Source organism: Macaca mulatta, chromosome 6, assembly GCF_049350105.2.
Source record: "Macaca mulatta isolate MMU2019108-1 chromosome 6, T2T-MMU8v2.0, whole genome shotgun sequence".
Taxonomy (NCBI): Eukaryota; Metazoa; Chordata; class Mammalia; order Primates; family Cercopithecidae; genus Macaca; species Macaca mulatta.
Genome location: NC_133411.1, coordinates 141,197,828 through 141,221,297, shown reverse-complemented (window position 1 = coordinate 141,221,297; position 23,470 = coordinate 141,197,828). Strand labels below are relative to the sequence as shown.

The window sequence follows — 23,470 nt, the reverse complement described above, 5'->3', positions numbered from 1 at the left end:
AGCACAGGAAGAGCCATGCACACGCAGTGGCCGTTTGCCCCAAGCCCATGCAGGGTGCTATCTGCCTTTGGAGACCCTGCTTACAACCAGCAGGGGAAGGCAGCTAGACTGCATGGCTGCCCATGGTTGACTCTAGGGCAGGGCTCTCCTTTGGGAAGTTATGGTGCCGAAAGTGTCTTTTTGGAAAGCTGTGAGGGGCCTGGTATTAGGACACAGGATTGGCAGACGAAGTTCTACCTGGAGCAAAGGGCTAGAGTCCAGTAAATCAGCTGCCAGTCCTAAGAGGGGCCCTTTAGAAAGGGCTTTTCTTGGAAACCAGGCCCTGCTTGCCCCTGGGCCCTTCAGATTTGAGGGATATGTCTTGGGTCCCCACTAGCCAGGGCCACAAAACCTCCCTGTGGTTAACAGTGACATGGTGGGCCCAGTGGGAGACAGTGTCTTCCTTGATGGGACAGAACTGTCCCTGTGGGTCCCTGCACAAGTTTGTACATACATGCACACACACACATACATACACATGACCAGCGCAGAGGCTAATGGCGGATGTCCTGGTGAGCAACTGCCTGGCATTGCTTTGGGGCTGTGCTTTCAAGTCAAACCCTAACATTTCTGAAACATAGCTTACCTCCCCTCTCTCTGTCCCTCTGATGGGGCCTCCCAGGGTTACTATGTCTGTCCCATCAGCAGGGTCCCAGACCAAGTTTCTCACAACAGAGCAGAGTAAGCTCCATGTAACTGGGCCACGTGGCCTTTAGCTCTAATTTAAGAAACAAAAATCCAGGGGACAAGGTAATAGGGGATGGGAGGTCACTCTTGGCATAGAGGGATGTGCCACCTCCATGCCTCCGTGTAGTAAAGGGAGTAATGGGAAAGACAATAACAGTGTGTGGAGTGCTCACTGAGTGCCATGTATTATCTCAGGGGATCTCAGGGTTGCCATGTGAGATGGGTACTCTTTTTATCCTCTTTTTACAAATGAGGAAATGAAGGCACAGAGCAATAAAGCGACCAGCCCAAGTTCTCCTAGTGAATTGGTTAAAAAAAAAAAAAAAAAAAAAAAGCTTAATCATTGATTCAACTGACATTGAGCACCTGCTTCAGGCCAGGCTCTGTGTGGGGCACAAGAAAGACAAGGTCCCGGCCCTCACAAAGCTCAAGATCAAGCATACTTTACAGGACAGATGTGCACATGTGCATGCATGAGGCCAGCAGCCCTGGGTGGAGTGGGCCCTGTTCTGGACCACTTCACCCTTGCTCTTTGACTACAGAGGAAAGAGGCACCCCCTCCTCACCACCCTCCAGCAGAAGGACAGAGTTCTAAAACCTGAATAATCTGTATAATCATATTTTACATGACTTGTGTTTGCATAGTGCTAGGCACGCGGTGGGTGCTTAGCAAATTGTTGAATGAATATTGAACAATTAATTAGGAGTCATAGAAAATCAGCCTGGAAAATGTGGTTCTTGGGCTGAGGAGTATCACACATTGCACTTGGAAAATCACCCTCAGCCTTGAACTAACTCTCCAAGTAGCTGAAGTCCGGCAGTTTTAGTTTTTACCAGAGCTATAAAGGACCATAAAGATAAGTGAACCCCATCTGCCCTGCACGGAACTGAGAACGCTGGAAGGTGGACTGGTGCTCAGCAAAGAACACAGGCTTTCTCGGGGTCTGCAACTTTAGACTGTGTGATGTTGGGCAATCCATTCACCTCTATTAGCCTGCTTCTTCACCTTCAAAAAGATGACAATAATACCTGCTCCTGGGTTTGCTGTGTGCATTGGATGGGAAATGTCAGTGGGGCGTCAGACACATTACAGGCCTCATTAAATGGTAGTTCCCCTTCTACCAGCCTCATACTAGTAGAGCATTTTATTTGTCCTGAGCAAAATCATGACTTGGAACACATGGGTGAATAAGCAAAGCAGGTTACACTTAAATCTGACTAAGAGAAAGAAATTCGAAGAAATAAAAATTATTCCAGCCCATTACTAAAAGCTAGAAAAGCTCTTGTAAAAGGGATTTTATGAATGGAATTCAATCCCAGAGATGACTGTAAGTGAAAAATTAGCAATGGTCCTTTTAAGAATAAAAATTGATTTCTATAGTATCCTCTCATAGTTATCCTTTATTCCAGAGAAAAGTAAGAAGTAGTAGTTAATAATGGACTACACATCTACCCCAGTTCTATCTTTGTCACTTGATTTTGACTTAAAGCTGGGAATTCCTTGACCATCTGAAAAAACAAAACAAAGGAAAAAAAAAAACAAAAAACAAACCTGGTTAGTTAATTACTTTTTTGTAACAACTTTATTGAGATATAATTTATACACCATAACATTTACTCTTATAAAGTATACAATTCAGTCATTTTTAGTATATTCACAGACTTGTGCAACCATCGGCAATGATCTGATTTTAGAATTTTCATCACCCTTGAAAGAAAACCCATACCTGTTAGCAGTCACTCCTCATTCTCTTCTTCCTCTAGCCCCTGGAAACCACTAATCTACTTTCTGTCTCTATGAATTTGCCTATTCTGGACATTTCATATAAATGGAATCATACAATATATAGTCTTTTGTGACTGGCTTCTTTTACTTAGCTTCTTTTCTAAGTCCATCTGTGTCATTGTGCAGTGTATCAGTACTTCATTACTTTTTATGGTTTAATAATATTCCATGGTTTGGGCTGGGTGCGGTGGATCACACCTGCAATCCCAGCACTTTGGGAGGCCAAGGTGGGTGAATCACCTGAGGTCAGGAGTTCAAGACCAGCCTGGGTAACATGGTGAAACCCTGTCTCTACTAAAAATGCAAAAATTAGCTGGGCACGGTGGCATGTGCCTGTGATCCTAGCTACTTGGGAGGCTGAGGCAGGAGAGTTGCTTGAGCCCAGGAGGTGGAGGTTGCAGTGAGCTGAGATCACACCACTGCACTCCAGCCTAGGCAACAGAGCAAGACTCTGTCTCAAAAACAACAACTATATATATATATATATATATATATATATATATATATATATACACACATACACACACACACACACACACATATATAGTTATTTCACGGTTTGGGTCTACCACATTTTCAATGATCCATTCATCAGTTGATAAGTATTTGGGTTGTTTCCACTTTTTGGCTACTATGAATAATGCTGCTGTGAACATTCACATACAACTTTTTGTGTGTACATATTTTCATTGCTTTGGTGTATATACATAGCAGTGAAATTGTTGGGTCATATGGTAAGTATATACTTAACCTTTTGCAGAACTCCTAATCTGCTTTCCAAAGTGGCTACACCATTTTACAATCCCAATAGCAATGAATGAGGGTTTCAATTTCTCCACGTTCCTACCAGTATTTGTTATTGTATGTCTTTAATTTTCGTCATCATAGTGGGTGTAAAGAGGTATCTCATTGTGGTTTTGATTACATTTCTCTAATTACTAATATTGAACATCTTTTGCATTGACTCTATTGATCAATTTGGAGAGCACTGCCATACTAACAATCAGTCTTCTGCTCCATGAACAGAACATGGGATGCTTTTCCACAGTTTTTTTTTTTTTTTTTGGAGATGGAGTCTTGCTCCGTGGCCCAGGCTGGAGTGCAGTGGCACCATCTCAGCTCACTGCAAACTCCACCTCCCAGGTTCCTGCCATTCTCCTGCCTCAGCCTCCCGAGTAGCTGGAACTACAGGCACCCGCCACCACGCCCGGCTAATTTTTTGTATTTTTTAGTAGAGACGGGTTTCACCATGTTAGCCAGGATGGTCTCGATCTCCTGACTTCGTGATCCACCAGCCTTGGCCTCCCAAAGTGCTGGGATTACAGGCATGAGCCACCACGCCTGGCCGCTTTCCCACTTTTTAAGGGCTTCTGGAATTTCTTTCAATGACATTTTACAGTTTTTAAAGTATACATTTTGCAAATTTTTGGTTAAATTTATTCCTGAAGTGCCTCCTTTAATATTTCTTGTAAGACATCACTGCTAGAAACAATTCTCTCAAGTTTTGTGTGTTTTTGAATTTTTTTATCTCATTTTTGAAAGACAGTTTTGTTGGATGCATGATTCTTGGTTGATAGTTTCTTTTTCCTTCAGCACTTAGAATATGCCACTCCACTGCCTTCTGTCCTTCATTGTTTCTGATGAGAAGTCAAACGTTGATCTCACTGGAGTTCTCTTGTATGTACCTAGTCAAATATTTGCTGCTTTCAAAATTTTCCCTTTGTATCAGGGTGTGGATCTGTTTGTGATTATTCTATTTGGAGTTTGTTGAGCGTCTGAAATGTGTAGATTAATGTTTTCCACGAAATTTGGGAAGTTTTCAGTCATTATTTCTTTGAGCATTTTTTTCTGCCCTTTTCTCTCTCTCTCCTCTCTTAGTATTTCTATTATGCATATATTGCTATATTTAATGGTGTTCCTCATTTCTCTGAGACTCTATACATTTTCTTCATTCCCTTTTCCTCTGTTTTTTGGATTGTATAATTTTCAATCCTCTGTCTTCAAGTTTGCTGATTCTTTCTTTTGCCTGTTCAAATCTTCTATTAAGGCCCTTGAGTTACTTTTTAATTTCAATTATTGTACATTTTTACTCCAGAATTTCTATTCAGTTCTTTTGCTTGTTTGTTTGTTTAAGAGACAAGGTCTCTTTCTGTTGCCCAGGCTGGGGTTGAACTCCTGGGCTTAAGCAATCCTCCTACCTCAGCCTCCTGAGTAACTGGGACTATAGGCACATGCCATCATGTCTGTCTCAGCTTTGAAAATATAAATGTAATTTTTCTCTCTTTATTGCTATTCTCTATTTGATGCAATATTATCATCATACTTTTAAAAGCATGACTTCCTTTCATTCTTTGAACATATTTATAATGGTTGCTTTAAAGTCTGTTAAAATCTGACATGTGGACCCTCTCGGGCAGTTACTGTTGCCCACATTTTCCCCCCATGTATAGGTCATATTTTTCTGTTTCTCTGCATATCTTGTAATTTTTTTGTTAAAAACTGGACATTTTAAATAATATCTTGTAGAAATTAGGTACTGTCACATTCTTCCACCCCCATTTCCCTGATCTTTCTTCTTCTTTTTTTTTTTTTCTGAGATGAAGTTATACTCTACTGCCCAAGCTAGAGTATAGTGGCATGATATCGGTTCACTGCAACCTCCACCTCCTGGGTTCAAGCAATTCTCCTGCCTCGGCCTCCTGAGTAGCTGGGATTACAGGCACCTGCCACCACGCCCAGCTAATTTTTGTATTTTTAGTAGAGATGGGGTTTCCCCGTGTTAGCCAGGCTGGTCTCGAACTCTGGCCTCAGATGATCCACCTGCCTTGGCCTCCCAAAGTGCTAGGATTACAGGCGTGAGTCAGTGAGCCACCCAGCCCGGCCTGATCTTTCTGTTAAGCTGTCTGTCTCTGCTGGTATCACACCCAGCTGTTAGCTTCACTAATTGCTAGCCAATTGCCTTATTCATTTCAATAATGCCCTGGGGGGCATATATTGTCCCCACAGTCTAATCCAATTGACGTCAAGCCCCTTTACAGTGGTAGGTTTTGAGGCAAGTCTATAAGGTTTGAAGGGCTGCTCTTAGCGGTCTCTTTCTCGTTTTGTTTGTTTGTTTTCTGTTTTTTCCTGGTAAATTAGCTGCATTATGGGTTCACTTATTGCTCTAATGGAGTTACCAGAATCCTCTTAGTTGCTTACCACTAAATTCTCCATTGTTCTTGAGAGCAATCTTAGGCTGTCCTTTCACACACTCTATTTCAAATAAAGTTCGTTCCTGTGGGGACAGCTTTAGAACTCTGTTCTTTTGGAGTAGCCCTCCCTTCTGGGCAAAATCTCTGTTTCTGTTGTAGAGAAGTAGGAAGGGAAAGTGGCCCGTTTATCTCAGAATGACAACCCTACATTATGAGTAGGACACTGAGTGGAAGTGGGAGCTTGGTGTTGAACCTCTGCCCTATGAATGACCTGGGATAAGGGCAATCAAGGCTCTAATATTCTCAACTTGTGGTACCTGGATTAGAGTCTCTACTATATGAATAGGGGGTGGGTGGAGGATGGGAACCTATGATCCCCTGGTTGCACTCACGAGGATTTTTGCTTCTGTGGTTTGGAGTTAAGAGAATACAGGGATGGGGTGGGGGATGGGCACTGGTTGTCCCTCTTAGTGGGGTGCTGTAGCCCTTCATTGGAAGCTGATGGGAGAGAGAACTCTATTTTCTTGGCCATACCCACCTAGGGTGGAACTTCCATTTTTCTTGTGCTGGGAGGAAGGGGAAAGGGAGGGCTGAAGGGGTTGTGACTCAAATATCATAGACTTCCACTGTTCTTGCAAGATATAGTCAACTTTCTTGAATAAATGTATGCCCTTAGGACAACTTCCAGAGACTGTAAATGTGTGTGTGTGTGTGTGTGTGTGTGTGTGTGTGTGTGTGTGTATTTCCACCAGCTATGGCTGTTTCACTGGGGAGCTGGTCTATGGCACTGGCGCTCCTCACACTGCTATCTTCTAAGTCTGAGAATCTTTTCATGTGCTGATTGATTTGTATTTCTTTGGGAAAGTGTCTATTCTCCAAAACGGGCAAATGATTTAATCCATTTTTAAATCAGGTTGTCTTTTTTATTGCTGAGTTGTAAGAGTTCTTTTTATATTCTACATACAAATCCTTTATCAGATATATGATTTGCCAATATTTTCTCCCATTTTGTGGTTTATCTAATTCTTCTACTCATATTTTCACTTACAAATAACTAAGACAGAAGGCTGCTAAACCTTAAAATGTTCTCAGTATCTTTCTTTAGATTAGAGGTAAAGAAAAAGCTACTACAGATGTAAAAGCGTCACTGACAAGTTCTGTGATCATTGGAGGCTAAACCAATGCAGAACCACCAGTGAGTTTGAGTGGGAAGATAAGGATGGGAGTGGAGGGGCTGTGGGAGGGAGATGGGTCACTCAGGGATGTGGCTGTGCCCCTTGCATCCTGACAATGGATCCACCACCGCTCTACCAGTCTGTATTAGGGAAACATGAGCAAATGGCATCGTGTCTGTGCCAGTCACCAAGCACTGAGGGGAAGCTCTGGAAGGTGCCGCCTGAACCTGCCCTCCAGTCTTGCAAACGCTGAGGAGGAGCCACCAGCCTTGGACTGTCTGTGCTTCTTGCTAGAGCATGTGGGTCATTCCAGCCCTTCCCCAGAATGTCCATTCTCTCCACACCTTCTCCATTCCAAATGGGGATCCTTGCCTTTCTTTTAGACTCCAGAGACATGCATAAAACCACAACACAGCTTTAGAAAACAAGGCAGACCTGTATTAGCCTAACACCTAAATTGAATGCAGCCTGCCATAAGGGAGGAATTACAGTCCTTCTAGAGGCCCAAGGTACCTGCAGCTCCCCCTGACCAGTCCTGCCAAAGCCTTGTTTTTGTCAAAGTGCCACCTTGGACTCTGCCTGAGAGTTCTGCTGCCCACCAAGAGGGATGGACAAAGTCTGTTTATCCAGAAACTTGGCAGGAGGTGTGGGTGAAGCAGCCTCTGAACAAAAGCATATTCTGAGATCCTGGTGGCTGTTGTCAGAGGAACACAGCAGAGAGGCAAACAGTTTGGGGTGAGGCAGCTGATAAACAAACAGGGAAGCACATTCAGGCCAGAGCAAGGGGAAGCCCCTGAGTCTCCTCTATCTGCTCTCTGGCAAGATCTACTTTCTGAAGCATTGACTGGAAATAGAAGTCTCGCTGGGCTGGCTGGAGCCAGAGGCCCCCACACCTTATCCCCTTTGGAATCTGCCAGAGGACAGTTCCAAGTATGGACTTGGATGATTAACTTGGTTAATATTCAGGCTATCTTGACAGTCTCCACGACCGCAAGCAATGTCCCAGGGCAGCCTGCAGGCCTGGTAGAAACAAACTCCACAAACCTGCCTATCACGAAAGGTTTTCCCCTTTTGTCCGGGCCTACCAAGACCCCAAGGGAGGTGCATCCTTGAGAGCCGCTAAGTGGCTAAGTGAAGTCCTACATAGTGGCAGCCACACGTGAGGGTTAGTCTGTTTCATATTCCCTTGCTTGCTGCTCTCAATGCCTCCCAGAAGCTCCCTGTTAGCAGGGGAAGAGGCCCTATCTTCCCCACATAACCTGGCTCGCCTCTGGGCTATGGGTGGGGAATCAGTAAGTCCTACTGCTGTTCAGGCCCTGACCCCAGTTCCCAGGAAAGCACAAGGCTAGTGCCACCAGAGGTCCAGGCCCTTTGCTGGAGGCTCCATAGCTCCACTACCAGTGGGCTACCAGCAGCTCCACTCATGGGCTCCTATAGGATGCAGCCCAGCTGCTGAAGAGGACAGGAGGCTCTACGGTGTGGCAGCAGCCCCATCTTAGATCACTGGTGGCCTGCAAAGAAGGCTGGTCCTTAATATACAAGGTTCCCCCAGGGCCTCTGGAGCACAAGACCTGGCAGAAGTGGTATCCAGCTTAGAGGTGACTGCCTCAGTTTTCCTAGCCCATGGGCTGATGGGAAGGTCAATATCCTAATGATGTTCCATGGAAGAAGAGGACATGCCTGAGGCAAAGGCCAGCCCATGCTTAGCCCCTGGCTACCAGCCAGGATTACCTCTGCTGCTTGCCCTGTGGCCCTGCAGATGAACTTAGGCCCTCTCCAGAGCAGGGCATTTGTTGCCCTTCCTGCTCCTTTAGCCTCAGGGCAGGAGGCTGCTGGGCTTCCTCACATGCAGGGCCTCTTCTCTCTGAGGTCTTGGCCCTGAGGGCTATATATGAAGGGCCATGCCCATGGAGACTGAGATCTGACCCCTGCAGTAGGTCTCAGGGACGAGGACCCCAGCATCAGACACTCTGGGTTGCTTGGGGCCCCTCCTTCCCCAACAGAAGCTTCAGTCCCAACCCAGGTCGCACCAGTCCCTGCTTGTGTTCCTGCTCAACTGCTGCCCAATGGAAAACTTAGCAACGAGCTATGACTGGCACTCCTCCCGCAGGGGCAAACACAGACGCCTCTAGCCCTGACTCCAGAGACAGACAAAGGCCCTTACCCTGGATATCTACATTCTTTATCCTTAAAGTGAAAAAAACTTGGTTTGAGCTAGAATAACTGGAGCAACAAAATAAAGACCGATAGCATTAGTTTATAACTGATGAAATAAAATAAGTATGTATGAACCTGTACTGATATAAGTTAACAACTGCATACATTAATAAATAGACATGGAGGGGAAGCTCTTCTTTTTGGAAGAGTTTCAGTTAATAAATGTTGAAGGAATCAGAAAATGCAAAATCATCACTAGGCAAACTGCAGTAATAGTTGTTTCAGTCAAGGCCTAGTGATGAATGCTAAAATCAGTGGATAGAAATTTGAGGAGACACAGGATTTTGTATAATCTCGAAGTACCTCCCTTAAGATATTTATTAGTGACAGAGGAAAAAATAGTACCTTTACAGCAGAGAAATTCCGTAGACACCAACTTGACAAATGATCAAGGTTAACAGCACCAGTAATAAGACACATCAGCATCATGTACCCACTGGCACGATGCCCAGAGAATGCATCACTTCTATGGTATCATGACCAAAAAGTGCATAACGCAATCTAATTGTGAGAAAAATCATGCCAACCCAAACTGAGGAGCATTCATCAAAATACTCAGAAAAATGTCAAGATCATGAAAGATAAGGAAAGACTGAGGAACAGTCACAGATTGGAGACTGGGACATGACAACTAAATACAACATGGGATTTTGGATGGGATCCTACAATAGAAAAAGGGCAGTAGTAGAAAAACTGGTGAAATTCAAACAAAGTCTGTAGTCCAGTTATTACTATTATAACCAATGTTCATTTCCTGGTTTGGATAAATGCATAATGTGTATTTAAATTGTTAACATCAGAGCAAGCTGGATAAAGGGTATATATGAAATCTCTGTACTATTTTCAAACTTCTCTCTAAATCTAAAGTTATTTCAAAATAAAGCTAAAAAATAATGGCCAGGTGCGGTGGCTCACGCCTGTAATCCCAGCACTTTGGGAGGCCGAGGTGGGTGGATCGCCTTAGGTCAGGAGTTAGAGACCAGCCTGGCCAACATGGTGAAACCCCATCTCTACTAAAAATACAAAATCAATCAATCAAACAAACAAACAAACAAAGAACTAGCTGGGCATGGTGGTGGGCCCCTGTAATCCCAGCTACTTGGGAGGCTGAGGCAGGAGAATTGCTTGAACCCGGGAGGCAAAGGTTGCAGTGAGCCAAGACGGCACCATTGCACTCCTCCACCGTGGGCAACAAGAACGAAACTCATCTAAAAAAATAAAAATAATAATAATAATAATAATTTGACTCTTAGTAACTGCACAGGATGAAAAATTTGGACTTCACAATCAACCCCTGAAGAAGGAAACTACCTTATACACATGCACACACACAGACGAATGCACTCATGCAAACCCCAACTCAGACACCTTATTGCTACCTCCTGGCATACTATGAAAGGCATTTCTACAGCAGAGCATGCCATCCTTGGTTCCTGGCTAACCCTGTCCTCCTGTGAAGAGGTGTTGGGGGGCAGTTCAGGCAGACTTGTCTGTCCCTAAGGATATGCCCATTGGGAGATCCTGGCACTGCGGTGGAAGGCAGAGACACAATCTGAGGACAGTCCCACTACCTGTGTTGTGCCAATTGGGATGCAGAGAACCTGCTCAGGGGCCCTGGGCTTGGCCCTGTCCACTGGCACTGGCCAAGTCAGTATGGGTTTGGACTTGTGTTCTGTTCTCTGAGCCTTGGAACTGCCACTGTGGGGAGAGGGGCTCGGCTTCCAGCAAGTCCCATCACCTGTTACAGAGGCCACAACCTGGACTTTAGAACAGCTCCCTCCATGCCCACTGTGCCCAGCTAGTGCAGAAGGCAAAGAGGGTGCTGAGGTCCTGCCCTTACCACTCCTTGCCACCCACCTAGGAAGCCCATTTGCTGGTGCCACACTCTGTGCTGGCCACCGCCAGATGGGGCGTGGGGCATTCTCTCACTGAGTCCTCCCAACAACTCAGATAAGGCGGCTTCTCTTATTATCCCCGTTTTGAAAACTGAGATAAAGTACACAAAATATACAATATACCATCTTAGCCATTTTTAAGTGTACAGTTCAGAAGCGTTCACACTGTTGTGCAATCAATCTCCAACACTATTTTCATCTTACAAAACTGAAATTCTATACCCATGAAACAACTCCCTACTCCTTCCTTCTTCCAGTCCCTGGCAACCACCATTTACTTTCTGTTTCTGTGAGTGTGACTGTTCTTGAAGTGAAATCAGACAATAGTTTGTCTTGTGACTGGCTTATTTCACTAAGTGTAGTCTCCTCAAGGTTCATCCATGTTGTAGCATGTATCAGAATTTCCTTCCTTTTTAAAGCTGAATAATTGTCCTTTGTGCGCATATACCACATTACGTTTATCCATTTGTCTGTGGAAGGACACTTGGGTTGCTTTCACCTTTTGACTATTGTGAATAATGCTACCATAGACATGGTGCGCAAATGTCTCTTTGAGGCCCTGTTTCCATTATTTTGGACATATATCCAGAATTAGTTTTTTAATTTTTAATTTTTTTAGGGACCACCATATTATTTTCCGTAGTGGCTGCACCATTTTACACTCCCACTAGGAATGAACAAGGGTTCCAATTTCTCTACATCCTCACTAACACTTGTTATTTTCTGTGTTTAAAAAACAACAACAACAACAACAGTTTTTTAGAGGTGGGGTCACCCAGGCTGGAGTGCAGAGGTATGGTCATAGCTCACTGCAACCTCGAACTCTTGGGCCCAGGTGATCCTCCTGCCCCAGCCTCCTGAGAAGCTAGAACTACAGTCGCATGCCCTCATGCCTGGCTAATTTTTATTTTTATTTTTTTTTAGAGATGGGGTCTTGCTATGTTGCCCAGGGCTGTCTTGAACTCCTGGCCTCAAGCAATCCTCCTGCCTTGGCTTCCTAAAGTGGATTTCTGGTGTTTTTTTTTTTTTCTTTTTGTTTGTTTGTTTGTTTTGTAGTAGCTATCTTTAAGGGTACAAAGTGGTACTTCATTATGGTTTTCATTTGCATTTCCCTATAGCAATGAGTGATGTTGAGCCTCTTTTCATCTGCTTGTACCCCTGATTTATAGACATGGAAACTGAGGTTTTCGTCAGTGAAGTAACCTGCCTGGAGTCAGCCAGGTGGTTGGCAGTGGAGTCAAAACTGGCCCTCTATTGAGTCTCACTCCAGAACTCTGTGTGCCGCCGCTCCTCTGGGCAGAGCCATTCATCCATCCTGCTCACCCAGTTTTTTTTTTTTTTTTGAGACAGAGTCTGGCTCTGTCACCCAGGCTAGAGTGCTGTGGTGCGATCTCAGCTCACTGCAACCTCTGCCTCCCAGGTTCAAGTGATTCTCCTGCCTCAGCCTCCCGAGTAGCTGGGACTACAGGGGTGCACCACCACTCCCAGCTAATTTTTGTATTTTTAGTAGAGACAGGATTTCACCATGTTGGCCAGGCTAGTTTCAAACTCCTGACCTCAAGTAATCTGCTCGTCTCGGCCTCCCAAAGTACTGGGATTACAGGCATGAGCCACTGCGCCCGCCCCCTAGTTGCTTTTTATTTTACTCCCACCACTCAAAAAGGAAGCCAGGAAGGGGAAAGGCTGCCGAAAAAAGCAAATCCTGGTGCATGCGTGTGAATGTGTGATGATGTACATCCTTAGAGGTCCCTGTGAACAGGGCACAACATGGGTAGCTATGGACTTGGAGGCCAGCAGATACCCACCCCTCACACCCTACAGTGAACAAAACCAGTGAGCAATGGAAAAGCAGACAGGTCAGCCCAGCTGCCAGGGAAGGCTGCTGCTTGTGGGCCCAGCCTCCATAACAGGCACTGATAACACTTTCAGGAATCGACGTGGGATGGGCTGGCCCCAGTCTTAGCTGCTCCCAGGCCATGCTGTGGGCAGGGAGTGGGCAAGCACTACAGCCCTTGCTAGGGAAGCAAAGCCAGAGAGGCATGGCCACTTTAGGGCCCAGGGTAGGTATGGTGCCAGTGCTGGGGGGTCCAAAGGCAGTCCCTGGGCTGAGCCCACTTCCCACAGGTATCACAGATTCCACAGCCACCACGCCTGGCTGGCCACCATTCTCTTGCAGAGGAGAGTTTCACAACGTCCTCACTGGTCTTGTTTATCATAGCAGCTAGAGTGAGCTCTTTCCAAAAGCAGAAACCTAGCCTTAGAATGCTTACTATTTCCTCACTGTCCTCCGAATAAAGTCAGCTCTTCAGTATATGTAGAAGGCCACTATGAACTAGCCCCTGTGGCCATTTCTAGTCTTATCTGTCGTATCTGTCATCCCTGGAGTTCCAGCCACTCTGATGTATGAGAATTCCATTCCCTGAATTTCCCATATTCTTGCCTAGACAGGCCTTGCTCACATTTTCGGACTCAGCTAAAATCGTATCACCCCTTCTTAGAGCATTTCCTCTGCTTATTGTCCCACAGAGAGGGTGATTTATTTATCCCAGGTCATATAGCAAGCAAGGCAGGACTTGAATTTGGGTTCTAGAACCCTATTGCTAACCAGGGTTAATGTTAGCCTTCTCAGTAACACAGCCAGTGTGCCCCATGGGCATCTGAAGGCAGGCTCCACACCCCAGATATCCACACCTTAGTGCCCAGCACAAGGCCAGACACAATGTCTGATGACTGCTATACTGTGCTGAGGGAAAGGGATAAGGGACTAGCAGAGGCCACTCAGGTTTTTCTTGGGAGGAGCACAAGGCGGAGGAGGGACTTAGCAGCAGGGAAATCCTGCCTGCCTGACCAATAGCAGGCAATGGCTCCATAAGGATGCTCCCCTCAGGAGGAAGGTGTTTCCTGGACCCAGGTCCTTACCAGATGTGAAGCAGGAAAAACAGGGAAGTGTGTGTGCATCCTCATTCCTGGAGCTTAGAAAACCTGCCACTAACCACGCAGGGTACTGAGGGGCTACAGGCCCTGCCTGCCAACTGACCCTGTGCTCAGAGAGGTCCCTGAGTGCCAGGGCTTCCAGCTGGGGTTTTGCCTTCTCTGTTTCCTTGCACCCAATGAGCCTCGGGAGGTCATCTGCTGTCTTAGAGAAACTGGGGCCTCAGGACAGGACCCCAAACCTCACAAGTATGTGGTACAGCAGTACACCTCCTGATGCCTCCAGAAGTCTGTGGCCAATGAACAGACAAGATTTGGCCCCGCCCTGCCCAGTAACGAGGTCCCTCACACCCCTCCTCCCATGCCTGGCAGGAAGGTGACTCAAGCAGTGCGTCTGGGTAGCCTGGGGCTGCGCTTCCCCCAAGGCCACATCTAGGTTCTTGGGGAACTTCATTTGTTGTGAAAATCGGAAATGAAAAGACAGTTGGTGACAAACTCCCTTCTCCATCACCTCCTTATTGGACAGAAACGACCCAGGAATGCGCCTCATGTGAGTCCTATTCTTTCTTGGGGTGCACACCCGCTGCTGGAAGTATGAACAGCAGGTTTGAAGGGGAGGGGAGCGCTGACCCGGGCAGTGCGCAGGGAGTCTCAAGGGGGGCTGACGCAGAGGGAGGGTCAGGCACTCCCGGGTCCCCGGTCTCGGCCTGGCACCCACCTCAGTCACGACGGTGGACCAGTAGACGTCTTGGCTGAACTCCCAGCCATCCAGGCAGCTCTCCTGCTCCAGCTGTCCCAGGTCCACGTCGCGCCCCGGCTCTAGCCCGAGCGCCGAGAAGTTGGCGATGGTGGCGAGCCGGTAGCGGCGGCAGCTGTGGAGCACCTCGCGGCCGTCCCGCAGCCGCAGCGGGACACTGTTGTTGCGCCAGGCGCTGCTCAGGTTCGCGGCGTCAGGCACCCGGCAGCGGTGCTCTGGGGTCCCCGCCAGGAACACGACTGACATACCATTGAAGCCATTGGGGATGATGCTGGCGCTGAGCAGGAAGAAGATGAGCCGCTGGAAGGGTCCCCACTCGCCCAGGAAGGCGATCGCCTCGTCGTAGTCCCGCATGCTTCCCACTGCCGCTCCGAAATTTGCAACTACGGGTGATGAGAGCGTTCTCGGGACAGTGTCGCGTAGCTGGGGGCTCCCCAAGGATGTCAGAACGTTCCCGGGGACAGGCAGGCTGTTGGAAATTGGGGCGCGCAGCCGGAGACCGGTCCTGGGAAACAGGCTGAGGGCGCTGGAGCGTTCCGGGAGCGGAGCTTGATGCCACTGTACACTTGGGACCACACCCCCATCCCTGGCCCGGCGCTGGGAAGGGGAGGGCGTTGGGAAGGGGCTGGACTCCCGGCTGTCTCCGCCCAGTGCTCCGCGCGCCCGCCCGCCCTCAAGGACCTGACCCGGGCTTCCACGCGGGGCTCAGCCATTCCGCCCGCGTGCCGGGTGAGAAGCTCGCTCTCGGTTGTCCCCAGCCACCCCCGAGCGCTGATTCCCAGACCTGGGCCCTACGTGGGAGGGCGGGCGCAAGCGAGGAGCCGAGGCCGGAGAGCAAGGTCTCGGAGAGGTCGGCCCTCAACCTGCTGGGGTCGCGTCGCCCCCGGGCCCAGACTCCGGCAGGGTTCCCTCCGCGGTCTCCTCTAATCTGGAGGCTGAGCTTAGGCGGCCACGCGGGGGGCGCGGAGGGGCGAGTCGGTGGAGTCGGTTCCCGGGAAACTTCTGCGGGCGGCGGAGCTGCAGGAGCGCGCCCTGTTCTGTGGCGCCCGGCGCAGGCAGCTGGCACACGCCGACAGGGAGCTCATTTCCCACGAGTCCTAGGAGAGCTCAATTCGGTCAACCCTGGCGGCGCCCGGACAGCCAGGACCCTCACCTTGCACAGGGAAAACAGGCCCACAGCCTGGAAGGGATGAGCAAGGTCACACTACGTCAGAGATGGGCCCGGACCGGAGGGAGGGCGGGGGCAGGAGAAAACCGAGTGCCCGGGAGGCGAGTTTCCTCCCCCGCACGCCGGCGGAATGGCTGAGCCCAGCCTGGAAGCCCTCGCCGGGTCCATGGGCGGGCGGGCGCCAGGACGTGGAGCCTGCCCATTGCGGGAGCACAGTCATGGAGGCACTGTCATCACGCTGGGTTCTGATTTTGAGCCCTTGCTCTCCTCACGCCCCCAGGGCGCTTTATCTTGTCAGGTTGCCAGAGCTTTCTCCGACTGGAAGGCTTTTGTTTGCAGAAGGGCCTGTCCCCAGTCCAGGAACAGAGGGAGGGAGGGAGGGAAAGAGAAGGAGGAGATCCGATTTGGCGCTCAGACCCAGCGGGGTAACCAAAGCAGGGACCACGGCCTCCCTTTTTTTTTTTTTTTTTGCTCAGTGCCCAGACCTAAGGCCCGTCTGCTGTTGTATGAGCTAGCCCGAGGCTGGAGCCTGAGCCCTGGGGTTCACGAGGCAGATAAAACTGACAGGGTGAAGAGCTCACCTCTCGGAGATTTTGCACAAGTGTGTTTGTTTCTCCAGGCCCCGATTAAGAGGCGGAGGGACATTTCTGCCTCTTTTTGTGTAGCTTCCACTCTGACCCCTCCTCTTAGGAGGACTTCCCACCCCCTTGGAACCTCAGTTTCCTACCTGTAATAAGACTATACATCCTGATGTGCTAGGACAGCTCTGATTTATGCCTGTTAATCCAGTGAAATTATTAATAGAGCCTCCTGTATTTTCACAAGTATCCTTCTTCGAATGATATATTATGGTCATTATCTTACTTAGCTTGGGTTTCATCTCCCTACTCTACCCCAAATAATAGAGCAAAGTTGGAGACAAGAACTTACATAAGGTCGTTTATTTTGAGTAGTGATACCATAAAACGAAGCGAGGGACTAGGGAGGAGAGTGAACAGGGAGGGAGGTAAAGCCCACATAGACTGAAATTGAGATGGTTATTGGTGATGACCAGGATCAGTAAGAGTGCTGTGTGAAGCCCTAGTGGAGCCTAAGAATAAAGGGAAAATTAGCAATACTGAGCCTGTCTTTACTTAAAATTTTGATATTGTGTTCATCATGGGTATTTGCATTAATTTCTATTTTAAAAAATATTGCATTAAAGTATAATTAATCTTGGTTACTGAATTTCTTGGTGCCTCCTTAAATTTGCACCAGAGACAAGTGCCTTGCTCTTTTTCCTCCCCTCAGCCTTGTCTCAATCCCCATTGCTATGGGTTACTGAGGCTTAATCCCACTGGGGACTTCTAAAGAGCCATATAGAATGAGGAGGTATTTGTTTTCTAGTTCTGTCTCCATTGGTCAACTCCTTGCACTTCCAGGTTGTACATACGTGAGTGCTGAACAGATACCACTCAACTATTTGCCATTGCTCACAAGTGTATGTAAACCTCTATGTGGAATTGTTTTGTCCTCCATACAAAATGAATGAATAGGTATACTGCTTACAGCTTAGCCCACTGGGGGAATTTCCCTTCAAAGTTATTTAGGGCTACCCACTAAATGAAGCTATGTTAGAGGAACGATTTTTTTTTTTTTTAACTACTATCAATGTCTAAAGCTAATCCGTCTGTGAGTCAGGGCTGTTTTTCCCTTCATCAATTGGTTACAGAGAACTACCCACTAAGGCTGTAAGTCTGAGCTAAGACAGAAGGGTTGGTATAGCTGATAGCCGAGGTAGGTGTCATAGGAGTCTAAGCCACCTTGTGTTGACTTAAATGCACCCTATTGACCTGCTTAGTCCTGATCCTGAATTTACCATTCCTATTATATGATGGATTGCTGATAAGTCTTTTTTTTTTTTTTTTTTTTTTTGAGAGGTTCTCACTCTGTCACCCAGGCTGGAGTGCAGTGGCAAGATCACAGCTTATTGCAGCCTCAACTTCCCTAGGCTCAAGCGATCCTTCTACTTCAGCCTCCCAGGTTGCTGGGACTATAGGCAAACACCACCACGCCCAGCTAATTTTTTTTTTTTTTTCTGTATTTTTTAGAGATGGGGTTTTTTCCGTGTTGCCTCCTGGGCTCCTAGGCTCCTGGGCTCAAGTAATTCTCTGGCCTCAGCCTCCTCCCAAAGTGCTGGGATTACAGGTGTGAGCCACCATGTCTGGCTTAAACCTGCCTAATCTTATGACTTGATAGACTCTGACAATTCCTGGCTTACAATGGGTATCTCTGATTGCATAGACCCTTGATGTCCCATTGCTAGGCTCTCGGTTTTTATTGGGGCCAAACAGCTGTTTTTCAAAAGTCAAATAACTCTCTGCTGCATGGCCTTTCTCCAGAACTTTAGAGATCTGTGCTGAAACTCTTTTATTAGGGCATGTCAGAGACTCTGCGCCGCAGCCTTATTCATCATGTATGCCTCTAGTCCCATTGTATCAGATGGATTATATGAACCAAATCGTAGAGAAGCTTGTACTCTAGTTGGACACACTGTACAGCTCTCTCCTGCTCTGGTTTTCACCTGAAACTGAGAGCCTTCAGGGGCACCCAATAGATGGGTCAGAAGAATACTCCACCAAGCACTATGCCTTAGTGTTGGAGGATACAGAGCTCAACAACTTGCCTTTACTTTACAGGGGATAACCTGGTATGACTACTGATCCCTGATAACTTTACCCATTTGTTTCAAAATAATATGGGATAGAAGAAGTTGGTGGGGATATAGATGAAATAATATGGGCTATGAATAGTGGTTCTAGGGATTCGTTTTACTAGTTTGTCTACTTTTACATCCATTTAACTTATTGTAGAACAAAAAGGTAAGAAAAAATTTGAACAATATGATTGCCCTGAATCTTCATATTTTTGTCTTCTATCCTTTGGCATGCACATGTCTTTACTAGGACATCTAGAGTTCTTGCTTCTTCTTGCTTACTAGGTCAAATTAGCATTAGGTCATCAACACAGTGGACTACCATGATGTTTAATGGAATATTGAGACAATCAAAGTTGCTAGATACTGTGTTGTGACAGAGAGGAGAATTAACATAGCCCAGAGGCAAGAGAGTGAATATGTACTGCTATTATTCCCACATAAAAGCAAACAGTTTTTCATCCTCCTGACTGAAGGATATTAAGAAGAAAATATTTGATGTTGAAATTAATCTCTGCAATGCCACCCAGGATGTGGTTTTACTTCTCATTTAATAAATTAGTAAGAAAGGTCAGGGTAAGTGTCAGGGGCTTTCATTTGGCCCTTCTTACCTTAATGGCTCTTAATAAAATAGGGAGTAAATGTTAGGGTACTGCCAGTTGCTAGAGTATCTGTCCCAGTTATTTACTTAGAGATAAGGAAATTAGTACAGTGTGGATCTTCAGACTTCTTGGATCTGTTTGCATGAGTACTCCATTTACCTGGCTTTCACGAGCCTCTATCATGGGGGGACCATGATAGTGTTTCCCCCCAGCATTGATGCCAGCTCATACTCTGTACCTTTGAAAGTCTGGTTCTTTTTCTTCTCCTTGACCAGAGTTACTCTGATAAAAGGCCACAGATCCCTCATGTGGAAAGATTGGGGAAATAATTATCTTGTCTACTTTTGGCAGCATTGGGCGGTTCTTCTATAAAAAGACTTGACCATTCCTTAAATCAATAGGCTCTGAGCCTGAGAACTGGCCTACATCGAGGAAATTTATGAGGAAATACTATTTCTCATTATGGCAGCTGGCATCTGCCTTCTGCTCATGAGCTCTTGATTTTGGGGATTGCTGTTGTTACAGTCATGTAACACCCAGTCATCTGCCAATTTAGTTAACTCCTAGGGACACTATGGTCTATTAGCTATTGCCACAGATAGACCCTATAGGTGAAAGCATTCTGGTCGCCATTTGGTTTTATGGTAATTATTATATCTACCCTGCCTCTGTTGATTGTTATCCATCTGGTCTCTGCAATTCCAGAGTCCTACCATCCCCACTGACACTAAGGATTACTCACCTTTACATGTTGTGTTACCTCAGTGAAAAGAGTGGCCTCTGGACTTCCCATGGGAATGTAGTCTTCTAGTAGGTTCTCTGGTCTTGCATAATAACTACAATCTAACATGCTTATCCCTCTGAGCCTTCTGACTCCTTCGGTATTCTGCCAAGGAAGTTCTGGCGTCTCTACTTCATTTCCGAAGGTCGTAATTGTGTCCAAGTTTCAAAGAAGTGTCTCAGAAGCATGTCAGAATGGTTTTATGTATCCTTGCTTGGATGTTAATCCCTGAATAATGAGAGTGCCCCCAGATTGATACATTCTTACACCCCTCTCCTCATACCCCTGTTATCCCTGTTCCTGCCAGAACATAGGTCCTGTAATTTTTTCAGTGTGTATGCTATTTGCTTATAAGTCAGATACTGTATTTCTCCACTTAGGCTGTGCTGAGACCTAACCCTGGTTATTGGTCTGCAGACAATGAAGGGAGGTAGGGGATATCAAGGAGAATAAGCATCACTTTGGGGCCACTTGCCTTAGGAGGAGTCTTGGCAGGATTCCAGGCAAGGAGAGGCTTGTCTCCTATAGCAGGAGAAAGATAGCTGCTTCTACTGGCCTTGAAGGTTGAGGGGAATCCAGGAATTCAAAATTCTCACATTAATCTACTCAAATGTTCCCATTCTGTGTTCCAGGGTTCCATATGTTTCCTATGAGGGCCATGACTCCGTTGTAGAAAGTAGAGCCATCACAGCTGTGAATCCCTTCCTTGCAGGTCTGCCTTCTAGGACCACTTTTATGTCGACTGTCTTAGCCCAGGTTTCCTCCTGAAAGCAAAGCCTGAGTCAAGAGTTTTTGTGTATGTGATTTATTTGGGAATGGATCCAAAGGAACAGGAATAAGTGACTGGGGAGAGTAAAACAGGAAAGAAGGGAAGCCAATGTAAGAGTGCAGAGGCTGGGTGCGGTGGCTCACACCTGTAATCCTAGCACTTTGGGAGGCCGAGGTGGGTGGATCATGAAGTGAGGAGTTCAAGACCAGCCTGGCCAAGATGGTGAAACCCCGTCTCTACTAAAAATACAAAAATTATCCAGGCATGGTGGCGTGCACCTGTAATCCTAGCTACTCGGGAGGCTGAGGCAGAGAATTGCTTAAACCTGGGAGGCGGAGGTTGCAATGAGCCAAGATCGCGCCACTGCGCTCCAGCCTGGGCAACAAAGTGAGACTCTGTCTCAAAAAAAAAAAGTGCAGAATCTCAGACCAGCCCGAAGAGCTGCAGCTGCCTTTTGCACCCTCCCTGCCTTCCTCATCCTCCCTGCCGACATCACGCTCCAGTTCCTGCTTGAATTTACTTTGGCAACGTGATTGGAATGTATCCGGCTCAGAACTATGCCACGCCAAACCTGGGTAAAACACTTGACGAAATGAAAAGGGGAATGCCAAGAAGAAACCCCCTGGTTCATGAGGCCGACTCCAGCACTGCCTTCTGGTTACACTGATTCCACCACTCTTAAGGGCCTCCTTTACCATCTCAACCAAAGCCTTTTGTTTTCATCTCCAACCTCAGCGATTTTCGTCTTGGCTAGACTCTGTGCTGCCTTAGGGCAGAAATGGGGCCACAAGTTGAGAACTACCTATGCAGTGTGACAGGTCCCCTGCCAGGTTATTTAAGGGTACATGTCCACTGCCTGAACCCTGAAGGCCAGTTCCACTTCCTTCCCTGAAGGAAGGCCAAGGCCATGGTGTCTAGCTGAGGAATAGGTGTCCCTGAGAACCCAAACATCCTGGAGAATAGCTGAGAACCTACCAAGGGAAACAGTCCCATCACACACACGTTATAGGTAAAGAGACAGAAAATAAGCTTAGAGATGGAAGGTGGCACAGATCTCTAAAGCTGTCCCGCTGCCATTCAGGAGTGCCTCATGCATAAATCCCAATAAACTAATCTACTAGCCAAGCTGAACTTGTCCCAGACATGCTTGGTCTCTTTGCTCCCTCCCAGTTTGGGTTAAGGTTTTTAAAAATACAATTCCAGGTTTTTCTCATTACAATTGGCATCATGAGCAGGATCTGAGAAACCAATGGATGAATTAGGAAGGCGCATCTGCGGGGAGAATCCTAGGGCGGTTGGCAATATGCATGTGGGGTGGAGTTGCCTGACTGCTCAACCTTCATGGGCCACTGTGGACTCTGGGAAAACACTGGCAGAAACTGAATCACCTATTGTAAGAAGCTAAGATATTAAAATATGATAAAGATAATAAATGTGCTGTTGTTGCAATAAGGGTAGCTACTGAGAAATGAGAGCAGGAAACGGAGAAAGGGTAAAAACTCCTGCAGAGGGGCAAAGACATGCCAGGTTTTCTAGGACACCAGCAGGTTACATATTATGGCCTATTCTTGTGCATGTTCTAAAACTGATGGGCAAATAACAAAAACAAAAAATTCAGAGCTCAAATGGTTAACCTGCAACTATATATAGAGTTAAGCAGTATCTTCGGATGCTCTCTGTTTCTCTTTCCTTTTCCACATGCTTTGAATCTGCTGTTATTAAGCCACCAGTGTTGAGATAAAACTCACTGTTTATGGTAACACTAATTCAAGGTTATTTGGAGATTTTGTTTTTCTTATACAATTAAGCCAGTTCTAGTTAAAATATAAACAATAAAACTCATTCGAAACCGAAAAAAAAAAAAGGAAAAAACAGGTTTTTAAAAGTCAAGCTGCTATGGAAACTGCTTTACCCCAAATTTTGATCCACAGCTTTCCTTGGATTACCTATTGGGGAAAATAGAGTTTAGTCATAACAGGTCCCAATTTTGTCAAAAGGTTTGGGTCCAACAGTCTTTTGTAAAAATAACAAATTTATTATACAGTCTCATGGCTAGAGTTCTGAAGTAAAAGTATCAGATCTTAGTGTATGTATGTATACACATGTTTAAATACATTATATATGTGCATGTATTATATGTCCTAACATGCTACCAAATAAAATTATAAATAAATGGGTATAAAGTCCAAATGCTTTTCAAGTTCACATGAATTCAACAATCTGTGGTAAATAAGTTGGCTTTTAAATTATTGGTAAATAAAAATGAAGATATCTTCAAAAGTGTCAGCATACATTTTTGTCTGAGTCTACTGATAAAAAACATTTTATATTTGCCTCTGCTAGATACTTTAAGATGTCAGGGTTTTACATGAAAGTTAGAAGACTGTAAACCCAGCCAAAAATAAAATGATCTTTGTATGACTTTTTTGATAAGCAAGACTAATTTGATATTGTTGGTTTAATGAAAACAACTTAATTTTCTGAGTTATCAGCAAGAATCCCCATGTGTTTAACTTTAAGGCGCTTGTTTAGATGAACACCTGATATTCACAAGCTATGAAAATGGTTAACAGGGAAATAACTTGCAATGATGATTAGCTTTGTTGACTCTCTTGGTTCTCACAAGTAATGTAGATAAACTACTAAAAATGAATAAACTGAGTAAATGAGATAAATGTGTGTAGGTTAAACTTCTGTATAGTTTAAAATCTTAAAATTATTTTAGGTCCTCAATGAATGTCTAAGGCATTTCCAATCTGAAAAGGGTTATGATATGG

General features: G+C 46.1%; 1 protein-coding gene and 1 long non-coding RNA gene across 4 annotated transcripts in view; one reads left to right on the top strand and one right to left on the bottom strand.

Moving 5' to 3' along the window:
• SLC22A4 (solute carrier family 22 member 4) overlaps positions 1-16,191 on the bottom strand; it is a 50,662-nt gene extending 34,471 nt beyond the window's left edge. For 2 of the 3 annotated variants that reach the window (XM_002804508.4, XM_015140728.3), the window contains exon 1: positions 14,640-16,191. In XM_002804508.4, coding sequence (XP_002804554.2) covers positions 14,640-15,032 — 393 coding nt within the window. In that variant the 5' untranslated portion in view covers positions 15,033-16,191. The remainder of the gene's footprint in view (positions 1-14,639) is intronic. The other variant, XM_078005157.1, reaches the window with a different exon arrangement.
• LOC144341529 (uncharacterized) lies at positions 15,261-22,973 on the top strand. The gene is made up of 2 exons (XR_013418512.1): positions 15,261-15,407; positions 20,557-22,973. It is a non-coding gene; the product is annotated as an uncharacterized LOC144341529 (long non-coding RNA).
• The last annotated feature ends 497 nt before the right edge of the window (positions 22,974-23,470 follow it).